At 42.2% G+C, this 20312-nt stretch overlaps 2 protein-coding genes and 1 non-coding gene across 7 annotated transcripts; 2 read left to right on the top strand and 1 right to left on the bottom strand.

Moving 5' to 3' along the window:
* Positions 1–1650: 1650 nt before the first annotated feature.
* Positions 1651–4807, top strand: LOC133903757 (E3 ubiquitin-protein ligase HAKAI homolog). Its single transcript, XM_062345215.1, has 3 exons — positions 1651–2038; positions 2912–2970; positions 3499–4807. Exons 1-3 carry the CDS (start codon positions 1718–1720, stop codon positions 4601–4603), a joined length of 1485 nt encoding a protein of 494 aa, XP_062201199.1. The 5' UTR covers positions 1651–1717; the 3' UTR covers positions 4604–4807.
* Positions 4808–5741: 934 nt separating this feature from the next.
* On the bottom strand, positions 5742–5844 carry LOC133904172 (U6 spliceosomal RNA). Its single transcript, XR_009907408.1, has one exon. It is a non-coding gene; the product is annotated as a U6 spliceosomal RNA (small nuclear RNA).
* Positions 5845–14085: 8241 nt separating this feature from the next.
* On the top strand, positions 14086–20099 carry LOC133903021 (KH domain-containing protein At4g18375-like). Of its 5 annotated transcripts, none has more exons than XM_062344356.1 (8): positions 14086–14239; positions 16344–16989; positions 17346–17768; positions 17863–18108; positions 18220–18888; positions 19270–19322; positions 19411–19501; positions 19606–20099. In XM_062344356.1, exons 2-8 carry the CDS (start codon positions 16372–16374, stop codon positions 19801–19803), a joined length of 2298 nt encoding a protein of 765 aa, XP_062200340.1. In that variant the 5' UTR covers positions 14086–14239; positions 16344–16371; the 3' UTR covers positions 19804–20099. The 5 variants fall into 5 exon arrangements, 3 of the variants coding, with proteins under 3 accessions (XP_062200340.1, XP_062200337.1, XP_062200338.1); XM_062344353.1 differs by having other exon boundaries at positions 19408–19501; XM_062344354.1 differs by lacking the exon at positions 14086–14239 and adding an exon at positions 14287–14630 and having other exon boundaries at positions 19408–19501.
* The last annotated feature ends 213 nt before the right edge of the window (positions 20100–20312 follow it).

Genomic DNA, 20312 nt, shown 5'->3' with positions numbered 1-20312 from the left:
AGGAGTAAATATATGAAAACGAGAGAAGTAAACATATTATGTATGAAAAAAATTATTGTAAACTTATTCTGTATTGAATGCTAAAACAACATCTAAAAGAGAATGGAGGTAGTATATTTCAAAGAAAATAAAAATAAAGATTGAAAAACAGGCATGTTGTTCTACAGGGAGAGAAAGAATGGGAGCTGAAGGCTGAACAGGCGCCCATTAACTCTGAGCCGTCACTACCTAACTGCTCAAGAAGAGACGCAACATAAGCCAGCTTGCGTGATTAAGTGAGCACAGCGAAAATGATTAAGAGAAACGGAATCCCATTCTGATCGAGAGACGAGAAACATTCTCCGAATGAACAGGGGGTTTGTTGCCTGATTGGTTTGAGGCGCAACGAAACAATGGGCAAGGAAGAGGAGGAGACGGATGGCCGGTTTCAATGGTGTCGGGATGCGGTGGTTGAGGCGTGGAGATGGGGAGGGGAAAGTCAATTCCACAGTGTAAAAATATAGGTTATCCTATCTCTGCTATTTATATCCATCAATTCGATAATTTATTTTTATATATTTTATGATTTTTTTTATCCATCTTTTTTATACAAATCTTAACGTAAATAAATAATTCTAATAGTATATGCGTCGCAAGGGTTAGTGCACTTTTTCCATCCCTGGAGAGGGTGGCTATGCAGCAGATGAGCAGAGCACAGTGTTCAACCAGGCAATGACTCGTCAATACGGTGGCATGACAACCGTACGTGTAAGGACATGTTTTCAAGTCTGGTGGTGATTTCACACGACATTTACCTTTGCCCTGTACCGTTTGAATTTTAGAGAGATTTTATGATATAACGTTGAATTCACATGTCTTTCAAGATTTGTCCATCGTATCATAATGATATATAGAATCACTCTGAATCTTTGATATACGGGGTAGGGTTTCAAATATAAAAAAAAACATATGCGTTTAGTGTTATATTCTGAATTTTTGGTAGCTTGTGAGTCCTAATTCCTAGATTATGATGCGGTAAATTTGCCGTGGAAAAGTAGTTCTAGTATGAACATTTTATTTAATAGCTAGCACACTATTTTTAGTTACCACTTGAATCTAAAGAATCAGCGTGAAATTCTTGTAATGCCCAAAAATTCCTGAATTTTCACTAATTTTCAATTGACCACTTTTTTTTAAACTGGTTCAACTGATTATCTGCAGATGAGAAAACAACATAAAAGAAAGCTTGTTAGGCGACTAAAAATTGGCCATTCCTCGAACGACCATTGATTCGTGATCAGACGATGCCTGTCTGTCTTCTTTCTCCAGCTCGTGCAACCGCTCCCACAATGCTCCCTCACCCCGCCTTACGCGCCTCCGACGGTTCTCCCACCGTAGGATCCGCATCCACCACCCGCCATCGCGCTAACCCATCCCTACCGGATCGCATCATTGTATCCCCCTCTATCAGCATCATCCACTGACCGTCCTCCACCCCCACCGGCAGCTGCCGTCTTCGTCGCTTGAGAGACTCCTCTCATTTTTAGACACATGGAATTTAGGAGGTGTGGAAAAGAAAACAGTTACTGTATTACCCTCCAACGGTCCAACCTCACTGCCCAAGCGGGCCAAAACCGCAAGTCTGCTTCCGAGGCCCAACAAGCCGAAGTCCATTTCCAAACGAGAAAATAAACCCAGCAAAAAAAACCAAGAGGGAAACAAAAAAGAAACCCTAGCGATGCTGCAGATCCGCCTGAGCAAGATCGGCTCGTCGGACTCCGGCGCCGCCGCCTCCGGCGCGGCAGCGGCGGGCGGAGCCCCAGCAAAGTCGGCGGCAGCGGCTGCGGCGGCGCTGGGCGGCGTCCCGGAATCGGTGACCGTGGCGTGCCCCGACCACCTGGTGATCGCGGACCTCCCCGTGGCGAAGAGCCTCGGCGCCGTCACGACCTCCGCCGCCTCCGCCAAGCGCACCATCGGCCGCCGCTCCCGCCGCCCTCTCGGAGAGCGCGTCCACATCTGCTCCCGCTGCGAGTTCCCCATCGCCATCTACGGCCGCCTCGTACGGATTCCTAAACCCTAGCTTCTTCTCGTGTTCATGCGCCCTCTCAATCTGCGAACTTGGGCTACTCGTGTTGCCGCTGAGCGAAATTAGAGGATCAATTAACTACGTGGTGATGCTTTGTCATTTACCATTTAGTAATATAGTCGCCAACTTGCGTGGTTAAGCCATTGACACTGAGACGCCAATAGCTCTCATCATCCTCTGTTGGTAATAGGTTGTAAAATGAAGCGGAAGATGTATGGCGTCTTTGGCTTTGCTTACTTTTTATTGTCTAGGGTTTTAGGTTTGGACCAAAAATATCAAATACTTGTAGCTAGTTCTCTGGGAATGGCTTGTTATGCTAGCAATGCGTTTGTAACGAGAGCCATTATTATCTCCTTCTGTTCGTGGCAAAAAAGGGAGGCTTACAGTCTACTGGTCTCGTTTAATCCGTATAGATGAAGGTAGTATTGTTTCTCTGTTACAATGTTAATGTCATAATGTGTCTAGCTGTACTCCGTTTGCTTGTTGGATAAATACTGTGATCTGATCTGTTTGATGCTAAATGGACTATTCACAAATTTGCATCATGAGATGAGCTTTTGGTTTCACTTGGTACTGTGATTTGGTATGCTTGAAGTAGTCATATTGAGTTCGTTTGGTTTTTGTTTGAAGTACTGCATAAGTGGAACAGCCTTATTGTGTGTAAAATCGGTCAAAATCATCTAGCTTATTGTGATGTTTCAGTATTCCATACTTCATGTTCCTGCGGTTTTACCTGTTGCCTGAATAACCAGCCTATATGTGGCCACTCACTTTATAGTTCCTTTTCTAATATATGCAGTTGGGCCCTACAGTAGCGTTCTGACTTCTTTTTTATTTTGGTTTCAGATTCCTTGTGAACATGCTTTCTGTTTAACCTGTGCAAGAAGTGATTCCAGCTGCTATCTGTAAGCATTCTAACTCACGAACTTTTCCTAACTTGCTTTTTTCTCATTTTCATCTTCATGGTATATTGTTTTACTCAGTAGTTCATGGTAGGGTAACATGCAGCAACGCAGTGCTTTATCAGCAAAACATGATAGAGTTTGCTCAAGTGAATTGACTTGTTATGTGAACACTGAGCGTCTGAGCCTCGTTGCAAGATATTATAATCAATAATGTGCATATGTTTGTATTGATGTGGTACTGTTGGTAACCTAGTCGCAGTTTGCATATTTCTTTATCGAATCGTTTTCTATCCTGATGTATTGTCGTGTACATTTATGAGATGTTCTGTTCATTTGGACTGATGGCTATGAATATTGGTTAAATATTGACATGTCCTGTACCTGTACTTTGCATGATGCTGATGTACCTCTGGAAATTGTACTTAGAATGACGAATCTTAATTCATATTGATAGCTTCTGTGCTTCTCTTAAATGGTTTAGCTTGGTCTGAGACTTTGTCGTTCTGAAACTTCTGTTTACTTATGCAGTTGTGATGAGCGCATTCAGAAGATACAGAGTGTGAAAATGATGGAAGGGATTTTCATCTGTGCTGCACCAATGTGTCTCAAGTCTTTCCTTAAGAAAGCAGATTTTGAGTCTCATGTGCCTGAAGCCCATTCCAACCTCCTCCAAGCTAATGTAGAGAAGGAAGAACGTAACGAGTCAGATGCTCCTAACATCTCCCGTGCTTCTGCAGGGGATACTCAAAGGCAATCTCAAATGCCTGAAATGTCTACTGCACGTGCTCCTCCAAGGCCAGGTGTTTCACCCACTTCAACTTCTCACATGCAAGATCGTGAAGAACACTCCCGCTACCACCAGTCCAGGGAGCAAACCCCACTGAGGCCCCCAATGCTTGCAAAACCGCCGTCATTCCATGGTCACCACTCATACCCAACAGGAGATACTCAGGCTGAGAACAACCCACCTCAAGGATTTGACCGGCCCTACAACTGGGCTTCTCAGTCACACCAGGAGAACCCAGGTGCAGCAACTCCGCTTCGCCAAGATTCTGATCACAGTACTCAGGACAAGCAACAACTGATGGCTAATGCACCGTTTATGTTCCCGCCAATGCCTCCTCATCAGCCCAACTTTATGATGCCCATGAATATGAATCAGCCTTTGATGCCCAATGCGTCATTCAATTACCCTCCTCTCCAGCAAGATGGAAACCCGCAGTATTTTGGTGCACCTTTCCAGATGCAACTACCAGATGCTCGATCAGATCAAGGTTCCGTGTCAGGGATCCAGCCTTCACCTGGTCCTTTAAGCTTCCATGAGGGGCTTCAGCGACCATGGGCCATGGGATTGATGGGCAATCCATTTCAGTCGATGCCCTTTGGGCAGGGAATGGCTGATGGTGCAGGTGATCCTCAGGGTGTTGGTGGTATGGCCTTCATGCAGGCTGGTTTTGGGGGCATTCCTGATGGTTCCATAAATCCAGGCATGCCAGGTCAAGCTGATCGAGGTGATGGAAGAGGTATTCTAGCGCAGATGCCTATGCCGATGCAAATGCAGATGTCATTTCCCCCACCCCTGCCGCCTACACAGCCTCCATCAGGCTCACAGCAATCTTTTAGCAGGACTTGATTATTTTTGTGCACCAATTGATTGTTCCTGCCAAAATTGCATGTTAATTCATTGAGAAATTGTAATTTTGTCGTTTTGGCATGTAACTTGTGAGAATTCGATGGCTCAGTTCAATCCCCTGGCTTATCCCTGCTATTGACGGATAGGGGCATGTATTATGCTATGACTTGTTCTGTTTGAATGAAATGTTTGTTCTGGATGGTTGATTGTGTGCCATTGTCCAATTGGCGAATTGATCCTGTTAAAGAAAACGATTATGTGATAGATCATAGATAGGATAGGTTCGCGACACGTGATTTATTGTTCTGAAGTTGATCTAGCCATTTTTTGAGGTATATTTTTGTTTGGATGGATTTCTTGAGGTATTTTACTTTAGCTGCATATGTAAACTATGATTCTGATTTCAGGGAAAACGGTGAAGGGATATATACATGCCAAAAACAAGGTGACAAGGATCTGATTGTAAATAAATAGACTAAAACGTGGTAGAATTAGAATAGAATAAGGACCCTATCGAGTCTGTTTTGTAATATTTGGTATTTTTGATTAATCACGGAGATTTAGACAATCATTGATAAAATATTTTATGACCAAAATACTCCTTGTATCATTAGTATTGACTTACACGGATAACGAGGTGAAGTATGATTGATAGGGGCAAAATGAGAAAGTGTGGTAAAAAATATATTGGGATACGTGAAATGTTTTTAGAAAACCCTTTTGGTTAAAAATGTAAGTATTACAAAATGGAAGGAATAATTTGCTCGAGTGTAAGACAATATAGCACAAAAAAGCAATGATGTAAATAAATGTTACGTAACATAGTGGAACGATTTGTTATCGAAAAACAATAAAGGAGTGGAACAATTAGTAATAACCTCTAAAGCTCCAAGACCTTAAACACAACGAAAGAGAAGATTCAAGGTGAAAAATACAAGTGTACTGGGGCTGAAATGGATGAAACACTTCCTTTCAGGGTGTACATGTAAAGATGGGACGTGGCTAGCTGTGTAAAAGGACGGACGACGGCCGTGGCTGTAGGGACCTAAGTGCAAGAAATCGTAAACCTAGAGGGGCCAAAAGAAACGTCGCAGGGGCATACTTGAGACAGGAAAAGGACCGGAGCAGAAAATCTCAAAAATATTTGGACCATTTCTCGACTTGTGCGTGTCATCCTTGCGCAGGGGCCATGCTAATCTTCTCTGTATCGTTCCAATTTTATCGGATGTCTCCGAAGAGACAACGCGGCTGCTGCGTCCCACGTTATAAGATAGTCCACGTTATGTTTTCTCGGCTGTATGGTACTAAACGGTGGCTCAGCATCATCCCGTCCGCTTCCGCGGGTCGTCCGATTCGCACCGAAGGGAGCTGGCGCCCGCGGCCCACGGGCCTGGGAGGGGGGATCTTCTGCGGCTGTTGATGCCCGTTTGGATTTAACGCTACACACGGCCCACGGGCCCGCTGCGCTGTGCATCTTTTTCAGTTTTTGTGCGAGTATATGAGCGTACAGAGTCCTTTTCTTTTATAAAAAAGGAGCGTACATAGTTTCCGAAAAATCAGCGTACAGAGCATGGTACATGTACATCTACGGTGTACAATATACGTGCATTTTTACACAAAATAAGTAATGTTTCGTTCAGCATAAACTTTTCGGGATTATATGTAAAGCATACGGTCTAGTCCTAGAAAACAGTAGTCTATAGATTAGAGTACATGAAGCAAATGCTCAGAGATCAATAGAACGAAAATGGGGTGAAAATTTGACACTTTGTGCAGCAAACTGCCAATATGAAAGTTGAAAAATGTCATATACAATTGCGAGGCACACGCACGCGCGCTATTCGAGGGCGTGCAGTCACGATGGTAGAAATATGAAATCTCTGAATTCTCTATCTATCATACTATCAAAAGGGAGAAAAGATTAAAAAACATGGAAGCTTCACTTTTGTATACCACTCCTTATGCCGAATGGTCCAAACTGATGCTACCTTTGGTGAGATTATGCAGATTGTCTGACTGCAAAGCCAATGGCACCAGAAAAAAAAATGCTGTATATATCCCCAAGATGGCATGTACTACAATGAGATTAAACTCATTTTCTCTCTTCACACATACTACAATGATGATTCTAACAAACCACTGCGTTTTAGCCAACTCTCAACCTCAAGTGGCCATCTAACATACTTTTTCCTCTCACCTTCCTAAATAATATAATTAAATACTACAACGGTTTAAATGGTACCAGATTAAACTCCTACCATCCTAGATATAACCACATTACCCTAGAAGCAAGCACAATATTACGTGGTCACCGATCATTGGGTAGTATGTTTGCAATTTTCCCTAAAAGATACCACCTCCGATATTTTTTAAGATGCTATTTTAGCCTCAACACATAGACCAAGGTGACAATCAATACTCTTAGTTTTAACATGTCTACCTCTTTTATTACTCTAATTTATACGAGTAATTAATAGCACCAAATCAACCATATTCAATTAGTCCTACTCTAACTTTTAATAGCTTTTAACATTGGCTCTTTAGAAAACAACCACCTAGAAAACCTATACCAATATCTATTTGAGAACAGAACTAAATTCCTATAATGACATCTATTTGGGAACCGATAGAGTAATTAGTAGATGTTATAACAGTGAAATAATGACTGGCCCCAAATTGTTGTCAAGCAAATAGCGGAGCACTTCTCTTCATGTAATGTCACTTTTTTTTTTGCGATCCGCATGTAATGTCACTTTGGTTCAGGAAAAAACTACAAAATAATCAAGTAACAAGGAAGAGACCTGTCGTTTGTACTTCAAGATTAACAAAGGATTCAACTTCTCTTTCGGGTCTCAATGTGGGATGTATGATCAACATGTTGGCGGTATCCTGTATTCATGTGCTTGATGAACACAAGAAAACTGCTAGCTTCCAGTTATTCGAGAAGCTGCATGCTCAAATCTACATATTTTGGTTGCTACTTGGGAAACTTCGTTCAAAAAGGCTCATGCAAATTTAAAAATAATTATGCTAATTTTGGTTGAATACCAACCGATATAAACGTGCATGAACTCCTTATGCTGGATCAATTTATGGATCTTATTTCTACAACTTTTCTTTTCCTGTGACCTGAAACCAAACTTTTCTATATTTTTGTGTGGGCAGGGTCGTCTGGATTCATGTTGCCAGCTCCACAGGGCGATCGCCATCACTCCAATCTCATTGGGCTACTTCGGCTCCTCCCATTGCTGGATCAATTTATTCCCTCTGATTTAGCCCTGTGGAGATTAAAGGTCCGTGTCGGTTATATGGGTGGTGCCTGTGCGAGGTGTCAGGTTTATTTCATGGAACAATAGTCCCGAGACTAGTATTTGTACATTTTGGAGGTAGTGGTGTTGGCTCTATGGGTGGCGCGGGCTGACGTTTGGTTAGTTTGGCGACAAATGACGCTTCAATACTCCTCTTGTGGCGCTCGTTTTCGTCCTAACCTCTCCAGTGCTTTACGGGCTCCTCCTCTTGTTGATTTATTTCTTTCGCTAGATATGGCCTGCGGGGAGCTCTGCAACTTGGCAATGGCTCTTTGGACTGCACGTGCTTGGGAGATCGTCGGTTGTATCGTCAACGGTGTGTCACCGGTGGCTGCGATGAGCTTGTGGCATGACCACTTTTTGGCGCCCCTTGACATGGTTAGGTGCGGGGCCACTAGGCAAGAGCCCCTTGCTTGTCGATGCCAGCACCGGTGATACCCTCATGTACCGCTCCCTCTATGGAGACAGTGATGTGGTGTTCCTTGTCAACTTTAGGAGGTCCTCCGAGTGAAAACCTAATTCTGATTTTTTTAGATATGCGATGGTGGCGTTATTAACGTTGTGCTCTCTTTGAAGGTGTCGCCAGGGAGTTTCCTTTCCCACGTCTTTGGGTGGCTGCCAGCTTGGGTCTGGCTTTGGTCTGTCATGTGACGTTGTTAACCATCTCTGGTCTAGTTTTAGCTAGATAGATGGTCAGATGTTACGGTTTTTTGGGTTGTTATCTGTGGTGCTCTGGGTCTAGTCTAGCTAGGTAGTTTGTCCGTTGTGATTGTGATTTTCACTTGATTTTTTCTTAATTAATCGAGTAATATAGCACGTCAGGCTCTTATTCTTATTAATATAATAGGTAGCTCTCCTGCCGATTCGATTTAAAAAAAATATTTTTTGTATATTGAACAGTCCGTTTGTGCTACTTATGGACAATTGAATACAACAATTCCTATGCCAAATCTAAATTATCGAGCGAAATGCTGTTTTGTGAATTTGCTGACAACCCTTCTTTTTTGTGTGGATCAGCAGTTCAAAACAAATGTGCACTACAGCAACATAAACATCGCATTTACACCATCACAGATGATACATACAACCAATTCAGTTCTAATGTATGTGGTAGCAAAGCCTAAGGGAAAAAAAAGGGAAGACAACGAATGCACAAACAGAGAAGAAGGCACGCGAATTTCAGAATCGTGGCCATGACTTTTGCCGGTGGACAGCCATTAGGTGCAGCAATAGGACTCAACCTCATCAGATGATCCACAACATGAGTCGGGAACTATACCTGAGCTCTTTCCAAAATCAGAACAGAGTAGTCATAACAATGATCTTCGTCACCTGTCTCTAGTTTTTCCTATAACGATACCATAGCAACCACAATATTGTAGCTTTTGAAAAAAAAAAAAAGAACACCAGTCCAAGTTCAGTTAGGATCCTCCAAGAGTTATGAGTACATAAAAAAATATGTATTGGAGGGGACTTTAACATCTTGAGGTTTAGACGGGAAAAAATAATGGAAGATTCTCAAACCATTGGTTGTCCCTATTTAATATTGTCATTGACAGTTTAAATCTCAGGGAAATTGACCTACCTAAAAGACAGTACACTTGGGCAAACAATCATATCAAACCCACTTTTGAGAAGCTGGATCGGGTGTTAATGTTCACAGAATAGGAAATAAAATGCCCATTAGTAACCGTTCAAGCGCTAGAAATGATAGAGGTTTCGGATCACACCCCTATGCTCTTTGATATCGAATGATCGGTCCCTCAAGGCGGTCATAGACCCTTTAAGCTAGAACTGGGTTTGCATATCGGGTTAAGGAGGTATGGAACAAAACGAATAAAGGACAAATACCAATCAAAAAATGGACAAACAAACTAAGCACTTTGAGACACCATCTCAGAGGATGGGGCTGCTCACAGTAGCGGAACCTATAAGCAACAAAAAAGAGAATTTCTAGATACAATAGATGTCCTTGACAAAGCTTCAGAGTCAAGAGACTTATTTGAATCTGAGCTTCAGTTAAAGAACCAAGCCAACAAAAAATTGGTCAAACTACTACGCGAAGAGGAGACAAAATGGTACAAAAAAGAAAAGGCTGATCAATTCCTGTAGGGAGATAACAACACACGCTATTTTCAAATGATAGCAAATGAAAAACACAGAAAACAAATAATACTCTACCTAGAGCAGGATGAAGAGAAAATTGATAGTGAAACTCAATTAAATAAATACATAAAAAATACTATAAATAATTATTGAGACCACCTGTGATGAATAAATTCTCTATGCAAGAATCATGGACCGAGGGTATATCACAGGTAAATGAGGCAAAAAATGAAATTCTTACAGTCCCTTCATTGAAAAGGAAGTCTGAGATGCTGTATTCCAAATGGAACACAACAAAGCCCCTAATCTTGATGGTTTTCTAGTAGAATTTTATCATACATTCTGGGATGTAATCGAGGAGGACTTAAAGACACTGTTCCACGAGTTCAATTGCCTAAACTTCAGGAAAATCATCCTTATACCAAAAACTAAGGAAGCCTATGGTATTCAATAATATATGCCTATTTGCCTATTGGATATTAGCTTTAAAACTTAAATAAGGTCTTACTAAAAATTTACTTTGAGAAGGCTTATGCAAAGTTAAATGGACTTTTCTGCTACAGAGCCTCCAAATGAAAGGTTTCTCACCGAAATAGTTCTCTTGGGTTGAACAGTTTATATCTGACGGAAGTGTAGCCATCAAAATTAACGATTCAACAGATCATTATTTCCAAACTAAAAAAGGATTACGTCAGGGAGATCCCCTTTCGCCGATATTATTTAATATTGTCACGGATATGTTAGCAATACTGATCGAGAGAGCGAATAGAGTAGGTCAAGTAAAGGGAATAGTTGCTCACCTTGTCCATAGGAGTTTATCTATTCTCCAATATACTGACGACATAATTCTCTTTATGGAACATGATTTTGAAATGTCCATAAATATGAAACTCCTGCTCTGCGTTTTTGAGCAATAATCTGGTTTAAAGATCAATCTCTATAATAGCGAATTGTTCTGTTTTTGCAAAATAATAGATAGTGTGAGCCAACACTAAGATTTATTCGGATGTGCTAAGGGAGAGCTCCCTCTGTGCTATCTGGGTATTCCTATACATTATCGCAAACTTTGTAACTCAGATTGGAAAGGAGTTGAGGAGAGGTTTGAAAAAAGACTGGGTAGCTGGATGGGCAAGTATTTCTCGTCGGGAGGTAGACTTATCCTTCTCAACTATGTCCTTATTAGCCTGCCAACTTACATGATATCTTTCTTCATGATCCCTCGAGGGGTACTTAAAAGACTGAATTACTTTTTCGCTTTGGTACCTTCATAGATAAAGATGACTCAAAAATCAGATTTTAGGAAGATACCTGACTAGGTAATGCGCCTTTGAGCTGCCAATATCCTAGCCTTTACACATAGCTCGAAACAAACAAGACATAGTAGCCAATGTTCTTTAATCCTTTCCACCAAATATCACCTTCCGCCGAGACCTGAGCGGACCCAAATTGATAGCGTGGAACGAGTTGCTCCCTCACCTCATCAATATCAATCTTGCACAAGAACCTAACGAATTCTGATGGAATTTGAACAATTCTGGAAAATTTTCAGTACAATCTCTTTACCGGATACTCATAGATAATGAAGAACCTAGAAGGAACAAGAAAATTTGGAAGATAAAAATCTTCCTTTGGTAAATTCGCAGATGGGTGCTTCTAACAATGGATAACCTAATTAAGAGATAATGACAAGGTAGTCAAGAGTGTTTCTTCTGTCACAGAAATGAGATGATTACATATCTCTTTTTTGATTGTCGATTTGCAAGATCTGTATGGTTTATCATTTAAGTTGCTTCCAACCTTTACCCACCAAGAAGTGTTCTAAATTTGTTTGGCAACTAGTTTTGTGGGATTAGTAAGCAAAGGAAAGACAAAATAATGGTAGCTACGACAGCATTTTGTTTGTCGTTGTGGCTATGTAGAAATGAGACGATTTTTAATAAAAGAAAAATTGATTCTCCTTTGCAGGTTATCTATACATGTACGCGATTGCTCCGTTCATGGGTTGTGTTGCAGCGGCAAGAGCACCATGATATGGTGGCGTCGGCATGTATTCTTTTGGAGCGGATGGCCAAGGAAATATTTACCCGGTTTGGATGTCAGTAAATATCTCCTTGGCCACCCGCTCCAAAAGAATACATGCCGACGCCACCATATCATGGTGCTCCTGCCGCTGCAACACAACCCAGCTCGCGGACTTCGGATTGAAGCTCCACCATAGCCCGCAAGCTGGCTATTTCTTTTTTTGTTCCTTTCCTTGTGTTTTGATCTTTTTATGGTCGTGTGCATCCATGCTATGCAGAAATCGGAAGTGAACTCTTATGTATTTGTATCACCTTAATGTAACACTAAGGGTCAATAAAGCTTCCTTTATCAAAAAAAAAAACAAAAGCGTGTGTAAATTTATACACCAAACAAGATGAATAGTTCACTAGTTTTTTATTTTTCTCCAATTTCTAGTACGTTATACTTCTAGAGAACTCCAAGCTAGCATTGTGGTGGACAAAAGTTGGTTAAGGAATCATGCAAGCAAATTCTGTAAGCTACTAAGTAACACATAATCTATGAGTGAGAAAGCAAATTATGCTACTTAACATGCCCAGAATTACATGGATGTTGTTGCAATAAAGAGTAAAAATTCCATGCTCTTAGGACAATGGACTAACAGACAGACTACAAAATGTGACTCCTACTACCACGTCTTAGCACTTAAAAGTAATTAAACACAGTTAACAACCTAGGAATAGGGTTAGCATGTTATTTGATTTTAAACATCACGCGCCTCAACTGGATTCTTCACCTAGATGCAGGTTGAAAAGAAATTAGCTTCCAATATCGCATGGGCATTTCGATTCATTTACTCAAAGAACAAAGGGATTGATTTACTAGGTTATTTTGCTCTTCTTCTTCCTCATGCCCGATGCTTAGGGAGTAGTGCATTTCTCATAGAATCTTAATGGTTTAATCCATCCATATTATCAACATCATCCCCTGGATGCATCAAGACACCAATGACATGGGCTGGGGAACGAGCTTTGATTTGGGGGCGGAAATCTTAGGGTGAGGGATCATGCTACAACGATTGGATCTCAACGGTCAATGACGTGCGAGCCTGTGTGGCTGTAACGGTGAATTTTTTAACATTGTTTTTGTACATAGGGATATGATATCGTTGTGCAATGACTATACGGCGGATTAGCAGCTCTTCCCCTCGATTGTTGCATGTGATTTGGACACGTGGAAACATGCTGATGAGAGTGGGTGGCCCTGGCCACATCATCAAAAGCTGCATCGTCGTTGGATCAAAACGAATGATCAACGTCGTTGATATGAAGAGATTATCCTAGCTATATATAAGGAAATATTTCAGTTCCTTCGGACCCTATCGCACCACCACCTTTCTCACCATCTCATCTCCCCCGCTACGCTCTCCCGTCCCCGCCCCTGGCCACCTACCACCTTTCTCACCATCTCATATCCCTTGCTGCCCTCTCTCGTCCCCGCCCTGACCACCTACCACCTTCTCATGATCTCATCTCCCTCCCTGCCCTCTCTTGTCCCCACCCCTAGCCACCTACCACCTTCTCATAATCTCATCTCCCTCGCCACATACCGATGTCTGTCACTTCTCCCTGAGAAATTTTTTTTGCCTCTAACTATGTTAGCCTTCTCCTCTTCCAGCGCCCCCTTCCTCTAATGCCATACCATGAGAGGATAGGAGTGGCATGCATGGGAGGAGGAGGTGCATAGTGAGGTTGGTCCGGAGAGGGAAGAGAAGGTGATACTGGGGTCAGAGGGTGCAGAGATGCTAGAGTACGGACTATAACGCTATGATAAGTTGCTACATGAAAAGACTATATCTCTTATCGTCTTATGATATATGATCATAGTTTATAGGTTCGCTGTGCGTGCTAGGATATACGAGTGTGTTGCTACATACATATGATTTATAGTTTTATACCTAAGGTCCAAGGAAGAATGGAAAAAATAAAACGACTGATCAGGATATCCATCCACTCATCCACGTTTGGAGACCCGAACCCATCCCGTCAAGTCGGGCCGCGCCGCACCCGCACGCATCTTTAAACGCGCTCCCCGGTGGGGCCCCATCTCCAGAAACCTCCCTGAGGCCTTGCCCTAATCGCCAGAAGCCTCTGCGCCGGCGAGTCGGCGGCGACTAGGGCGACGACGACGAGGAGGCCTCCTCGCGCTTCGAACCCATCAGGTAACCTGCCTTCGGAACCTAGAAGCCTGGCCCGTGCTAGTTGCTTGCCTCTCCCCGCAAGCGCGAATCTCTGTTTGTCTTCCGGCGTTCTTCCTCTGGGGATTGGTGGCTTTTCCCTTGAGTGGTGTTGCTGGTGGTGGGGATTGCTTGGGGTCCGTACAACCGGGCATCCATGGCGCCGGGGTGTTAGCTTCCGCGGAGACTACTCCTTCCCCTCGCGGCGTCGAGGGCACCAATCGGCCCCTGTTGCGTGCTTCCTCCCGGCCGGGTTGCCTGTCTCAGACTCGCGCCCCATCGTTGCTCCTAACACGCAGGCATCACTCCGCCGAAGAGAAGAGCGCCACCTTGAAGGAGTTTTCTGGTCGCTCTTCTCTGCTACACCGGTGTTGAGGTGAAGACCCATCCAGTGCGCTTCAAGTCGTTCTTTTTGGGGGGGGGGGGGGGGGGGTTGAGGAGGACCTATATTGCTTGGTGGGAACTGTTACAAGAGTGACTTCGGTACCGTGCGATCTTTTCTGTGCTGTGACTGTGAGCAATCAAATCCAAATATTTTTTGCTGGGATAGGAATTTCAGCCCATCCAGTTTGACCCTTGCGGGTCCTCTTTGGCTGTAGCGAATTTGTTTTCGAAAAAATTGGGGTTCAGTTTAATTCCATGTCCCAAATTAATTCTGCCCCGGGCCGCAGCTCGAATCATCTGTGCTAGTGCGCTCAGTTCGTTATCTTTCTCGTGATATTGACCAAAGGTAAACCGAGGCTTCTGAAATCTGTGTAATTAAAATTTGAGTTTGAATGCTATAATGAGCTGAAATGTGAGGTCAAACCGCAGCTTTGGCGTGCTAGTATTTTCTACGTAAGCAGAGTTGCTGTGGATTTTTGTACACGTGCTAAAGTGCTCTAAATGACTAGCCTTATGGGGTATTTTTTTTAGTGTTAGATTGATTTTTTGGGTACATGCTAGTAGATCTGCATCAGGATGTGCAGTTGGCAATTTGCATTTCTTCTTAGGTGGTGGCCTGATGAGGCATGATTGTTGCATCATTCCTTGCCATTTATGGATACAAGGCGAAGCTATTGTAGAGGTCACTCTACAGAATCGCTGCAAGTCACATATTCTAGGATGCCTTTTGCTTATAATGCAATGTTACTATGTTAGTGATGATTTGCCTTACTTGAGCTCGGGTTTGCAGCTACCACATTTTACTTATGATTTTATGCTAATTACATTTGTATAAATTTAAACTGGAGCTTTCCAGTTGCCTAGCAGCCTTTCCACCCTGGTACAACTAGGATATCTTTCCATGTAGGAACTGATAGAACTGTAATTCCATATATGTTTTGATCATTTAGATCTCTATGAAAGGATAACTGGCTATTTTTCATGCCATAAATCTGTTTATTCTATTTTGGTGAAAACATCAATGAAGCAATCTTGTATCAAATCATTTATTTCTGCCATATTCTCTGTCCCTTTTCAATGTTTCATCTATCTATTTAAATTTAAATTATGCGTGGTACCTTACTATGATGTTCCCTTTTTGCCCATGCTGGCATTATATCTGCATTTCTGGAAAACTGGACTTTCAAAATCCTACTGTGACTATTTCTTTGGCTGGATTGCATTGCCAAAACACTTCATTAGTTTTTTATACTTCGGCCACACATTGTTATTCACTATCTCTTTTGGCCAATAAAAAAATCAAAATGATGTTATAATGGAACAAAATTACATAGTGGCATTTTTTTTATTTAAAGGAAATAAATATTGCAGAGCGCTGCTTGAATATATGTTGAAAGTAAACAGCGGGTAAGCATATATTTTAATCATTGTGGCTTGTGGTCGCCAGGGTGTCTTGATATTTGCGGGGTCAATACCTGTTGTTGTACTTGTAAACTACCTATACTAGTACTCCGTAGTCCAAAATAGCGACATGGACATTTAACAGCGGTTCTGACTTTGGAGGTAATCATAAACTACAAGGCTATGTATGAGTGATCATTGGAGATGCCCTAGACTCCTGTGCATGCTACACCCTTTCATTTCTGCATTGCCTTCTTCTATACCTATTCAGTTTGTTGATGCTAATGGATCATTCTTTATGCAGACAAAGGTGTACTATAACGTTGATTTTGATGGATTATGGTAATTCTAGAAGTAATTCCAAAAAGAGGACACATTTCAATTCTGATGATGGAAAGAGGAAACGGTTAAACTCCAGGCATGATGACACATCTGTGTCCTCTGAGCCAATTGAAACCATTTACAGGATATTGTGCTCAGTAAAAAAGATAGGCAGTGTCTTAGGGAGAGGTGGTGACATTGTTAAGGCCCTTAGAGAGGAAACTAAAGCAAAGATAAGGGTTGCTGATTCCATTCCTGGTGCAGACGAGAGAGTAATTATCATCTTCAACTACCAAAATCAATCTGAACGAGCTGACGAAGCAGCTGAAAATATTTCTAATGATGGCTTAGAGAACATGAAGCCTCATTGTTCTGCCCAAGATGCCTTGTTGAAGATACATGATAAGATTGTTGTGGACGAAGTTGTTCATGACGGAGCCCACGAAAAGTCTGAAATTGTTGATGATGTGACTGCTCGAATTTTGGTTCCAGGCAATCAAGTTGGCTGCCTGCTAGGAAAAGGTGGCTCTATTATACAACAACTGCGGAGTGATACTGGTGCAGGGATCCGTGTCTTGCCATCCGAAAACCTTCCCCAGTGTGCAATTGAAAGTGATGAACTGGTGCAGGTAAGTTTGCTTTAGTAGTAAGAAATCCTCTGTTATCTTATTCAGCTTAGTAATGACTTTAGCTTCCATTTATACCTGTGGCCTCGTAACATTTCTTAACTTGGATTTAGTATTCAACTATTCTTGCATTGATTATACGGAAACAAATAATTCACTATGGGCATATATCAATTGATGTCATACTCGGAAAGTTTCTCATGTTGTTGATAACTTGATATGCCCTGTTAAGTAATTAATGAACTAAATAATGGAGTTTTTGATCTGGCCTGTTGTTCTCATCTCTTGGAACTTTTGTCCTTATCATGTATAGTTTCACTCCTGGACATGAGTAGCATATTGTGCTTGTATTATTTCAGATATCCGGAGCACCTTCTCTTGTAAGAAAAGCTCTCTATGAAATATCTACTCGTCTCCATCAACATCCTCGTAAAGAAAATCCACCTCTTGAAGAAATAATAGATGCAAGCACACAAAGGAAACGCGAGTCTCCACCACCATTACAACATGGGAATCCAATGTTGCCACACCTGCGTGTTGATGATCCACCACCTGTACCCTTGCTTGATTCATATAGACATGGACCATTGCGATATCCTGTTGCTGAAGCTGAAGAGTTTTCTGTCAGAATTCTGTGTGCTTCTGAGCTCATTGGTTTAGTTATTGGGAAAAACGGGGCCAATGTTCGGCAGGTAGAACAGCAGACTGGTGCTCGCATTAAGGTTCAAGAAGTTGACAAAGATGCTTCTGGAGAAAGGCTGATTATTATTTCATCTAAGGAGGTAACAATGCAGATGGTTGTTCCAATTGCCAGCCCCTTGTCATACCAACTTTCAGCATGAGTACTTATACTTTTATCTCCTTTTATTTATCCAGATACCAGCTGATCCAATATCCCCAACAATTGAGGCACTTATTTTGCTCCATAATAAAGTAAGTGCACCTTCTGAGAAACACCATTTGAGTACAAGGCTTGTTGTACAATCAAGCAAAGTTGGCTGTATTCTTGGGGAAGGTGGGAAGGTAATTACTGAAATGAGAAGGCGAACTGGGGCTGAAATTCGAGTTTACTCGAAGGCAGATAAACCAAAGTACTTGTCTTTTGATGACGAGCTTGTGCAGGTGATTTAATAATCACAGCTACACCAAGATATGTATATTTATTGTTTCTATATCTGGACTTTTTATTTGTTAACTTTTTGTTGTGCCTTTACATTTGTTCCAAGCTTTCAGGTTGCTGGGCCTCCAGCTATCGCAAGAGGAGCCCTCACAGAGATTGCTTCGAGACTTAGAACTAGGACTTTGAGAGATGCAAGTTCTGCCAATAATCCTCCACCTGTTGCCCCTTTTGATGGTCCTCCTGTTGATATATTGCCTAGCAGGGAATTCACATTATATGGAAGACCTGCCAATTATCCACCATATGGAAGGCCCGCACCTGCCATTGATCCACCATATGGAAGACCTACCAATGATCCACTGTATGGAAGGCCTGCCATTGATCCACCATATGGAAGGCCTGCCAACGATCCACCTTACGGAAGGCCTGCCAACGATCCACCACACGGAAGACCTTATAGTAATATACCATATGGAAGACTAAACGAAAGTGCACATCGTGATCCTTCCCATGCATATCCTGTAGATTTCTTTTCTAAAAGAGAATATCCTAGTGGAAGCCCTCTGTTTGTTAGTAATGTCCCATCATCTGCTTATCAGAGATATGCAGCACCTGCTCGCTTGCCTAGTAGAGAACTTCCCTCGTCTTTTAGTCCTGGTGCGGATTATATATCCCATCGTTCTTATCGTGACCATGTGCCTACTGATAGCTACTCTAGTAGGGGTACACAGCAATTAGGCGTCACAAGAGATGGAAATTCAAATGCTTATGAATATACTGAGGTACATCTTTGACGCATTAGCTTCTTTTGCAAATGACCATCACCTAAATTTTTCATTGGAGGCTTGAGACCGTACACAGGGCTGTTCTACTGTACCTATTTTGTATCATAATTGGGTGGTATTGCTGAATAAAGAACAAATATCATATGTTAGTCTTACGGTGATCCATCCTTACAGCTGTCACTTCTGTGGTAGCTATGTTTACTCTAATGTGGACAAGATGGTGCAACACTATATGTTTGTTGTTACTTGGCTGCAAATCCTAGATCTGCCTGCTGAAATGTTCTCTGCTGCTGTTGGTTTCGACCAATTTTCTTGATTCTGTTTATGCCTATCAGAAAATCTTAAGTTCCAACTAGTTTTAAATTTCGTTCTTGTCAGGCTGCTGGACAGATGCATGGACGTGAGGACTATCGAGGACTTGCTGCCACTGGGTATGACTTTGGAGGCCTGCTTCCTTCCAAAACACAAATCTAATTTTACCTGAACAAATTTCATTGATAGATGATCCTTTGGCAGCAGGTTCTCAAGCACTATTGAACTGAGGATTCCAAATAATTCCATGGAATCTATTATTGGAGTTGGTGGGGTCAATCTAGCGGAGATCCGTCAGGTATATAAGCTATGCTTTTTATTCCATTGGGACTGCAATTTGGAGTGCATCCTCTGTGATGGCCCAGTAGTTTTCCTCATGAATTCTCTCCTACTTGATTCCAGATTTCTGGTGCAAGACTGAGGTTACTTGAAGCTCATGCTGGTTCTTCCGAGTCTGTAGTGGAGATCCGGGGCACGCTGGACCAAGCGAAAGCTGCGCAGAGCCTTCTGCAAGGCTTCATTAGCGCTAACAGCCGAGGCACGCAGCAGCCATCCCAATCCCAGTCTTCTCGCATGCCACATTACCCAAGCTGGGTCTAGATTCTGGTCTCGTAGCAGAGGAAAACAGATCGAGCAGGGTTGCTGTGTGCCTGGAGCTATCTGACTGCAGATTAGTTGCCGCGTTGATGTTCTTGGTGGAATGGTAGATAGCTTTTACATTAACCGTGCAATAACTTAGATTATGTCTTATTGCCAAGTAATGTCATCTCTCTCTCTCTCTCCTGAATGAAATACCTAGTGACAAGAGCTGTATATGGGTTCTGAATGTTTGAACCTGTTGTTATAACGGCTGTTATTTGAGGTCAGAGGCCAAATGAAACTGCTCATCTGATACTTGCTTCGCTCGTGCTATTTAGCTGATAGGAGCCTAGGCTACTTCGGAAATACCGGAATTTCCAGTTCTTTTATCTGCAGAAGGGAAAAAAATCTCCACATTTTTTTCTTCCCATTACTACCAGGGTTTGATTCAGGCTTTGAAGAATCAACGTTTTGAAATACTCGATAACATTGGAGATCATGTAAATTTCACTCGTACGCATAATGTAGCA

This window comes from Phragmites australis, chromosome 21 (assembly GCF_958298935.1).
Source record: "Phragmites australis chromosome 21, lpPhrAust1.1, whole genome shotgun sequence".
NCBI lineage: Eukaryota > Viridiplantae > Streptophyta > Magnoliopsida > Poales > Poaceae > Phragmites > Phragmites australis.
This window is presented reverse-complemented; position numbering and strand designations above follow the sequence as displayed.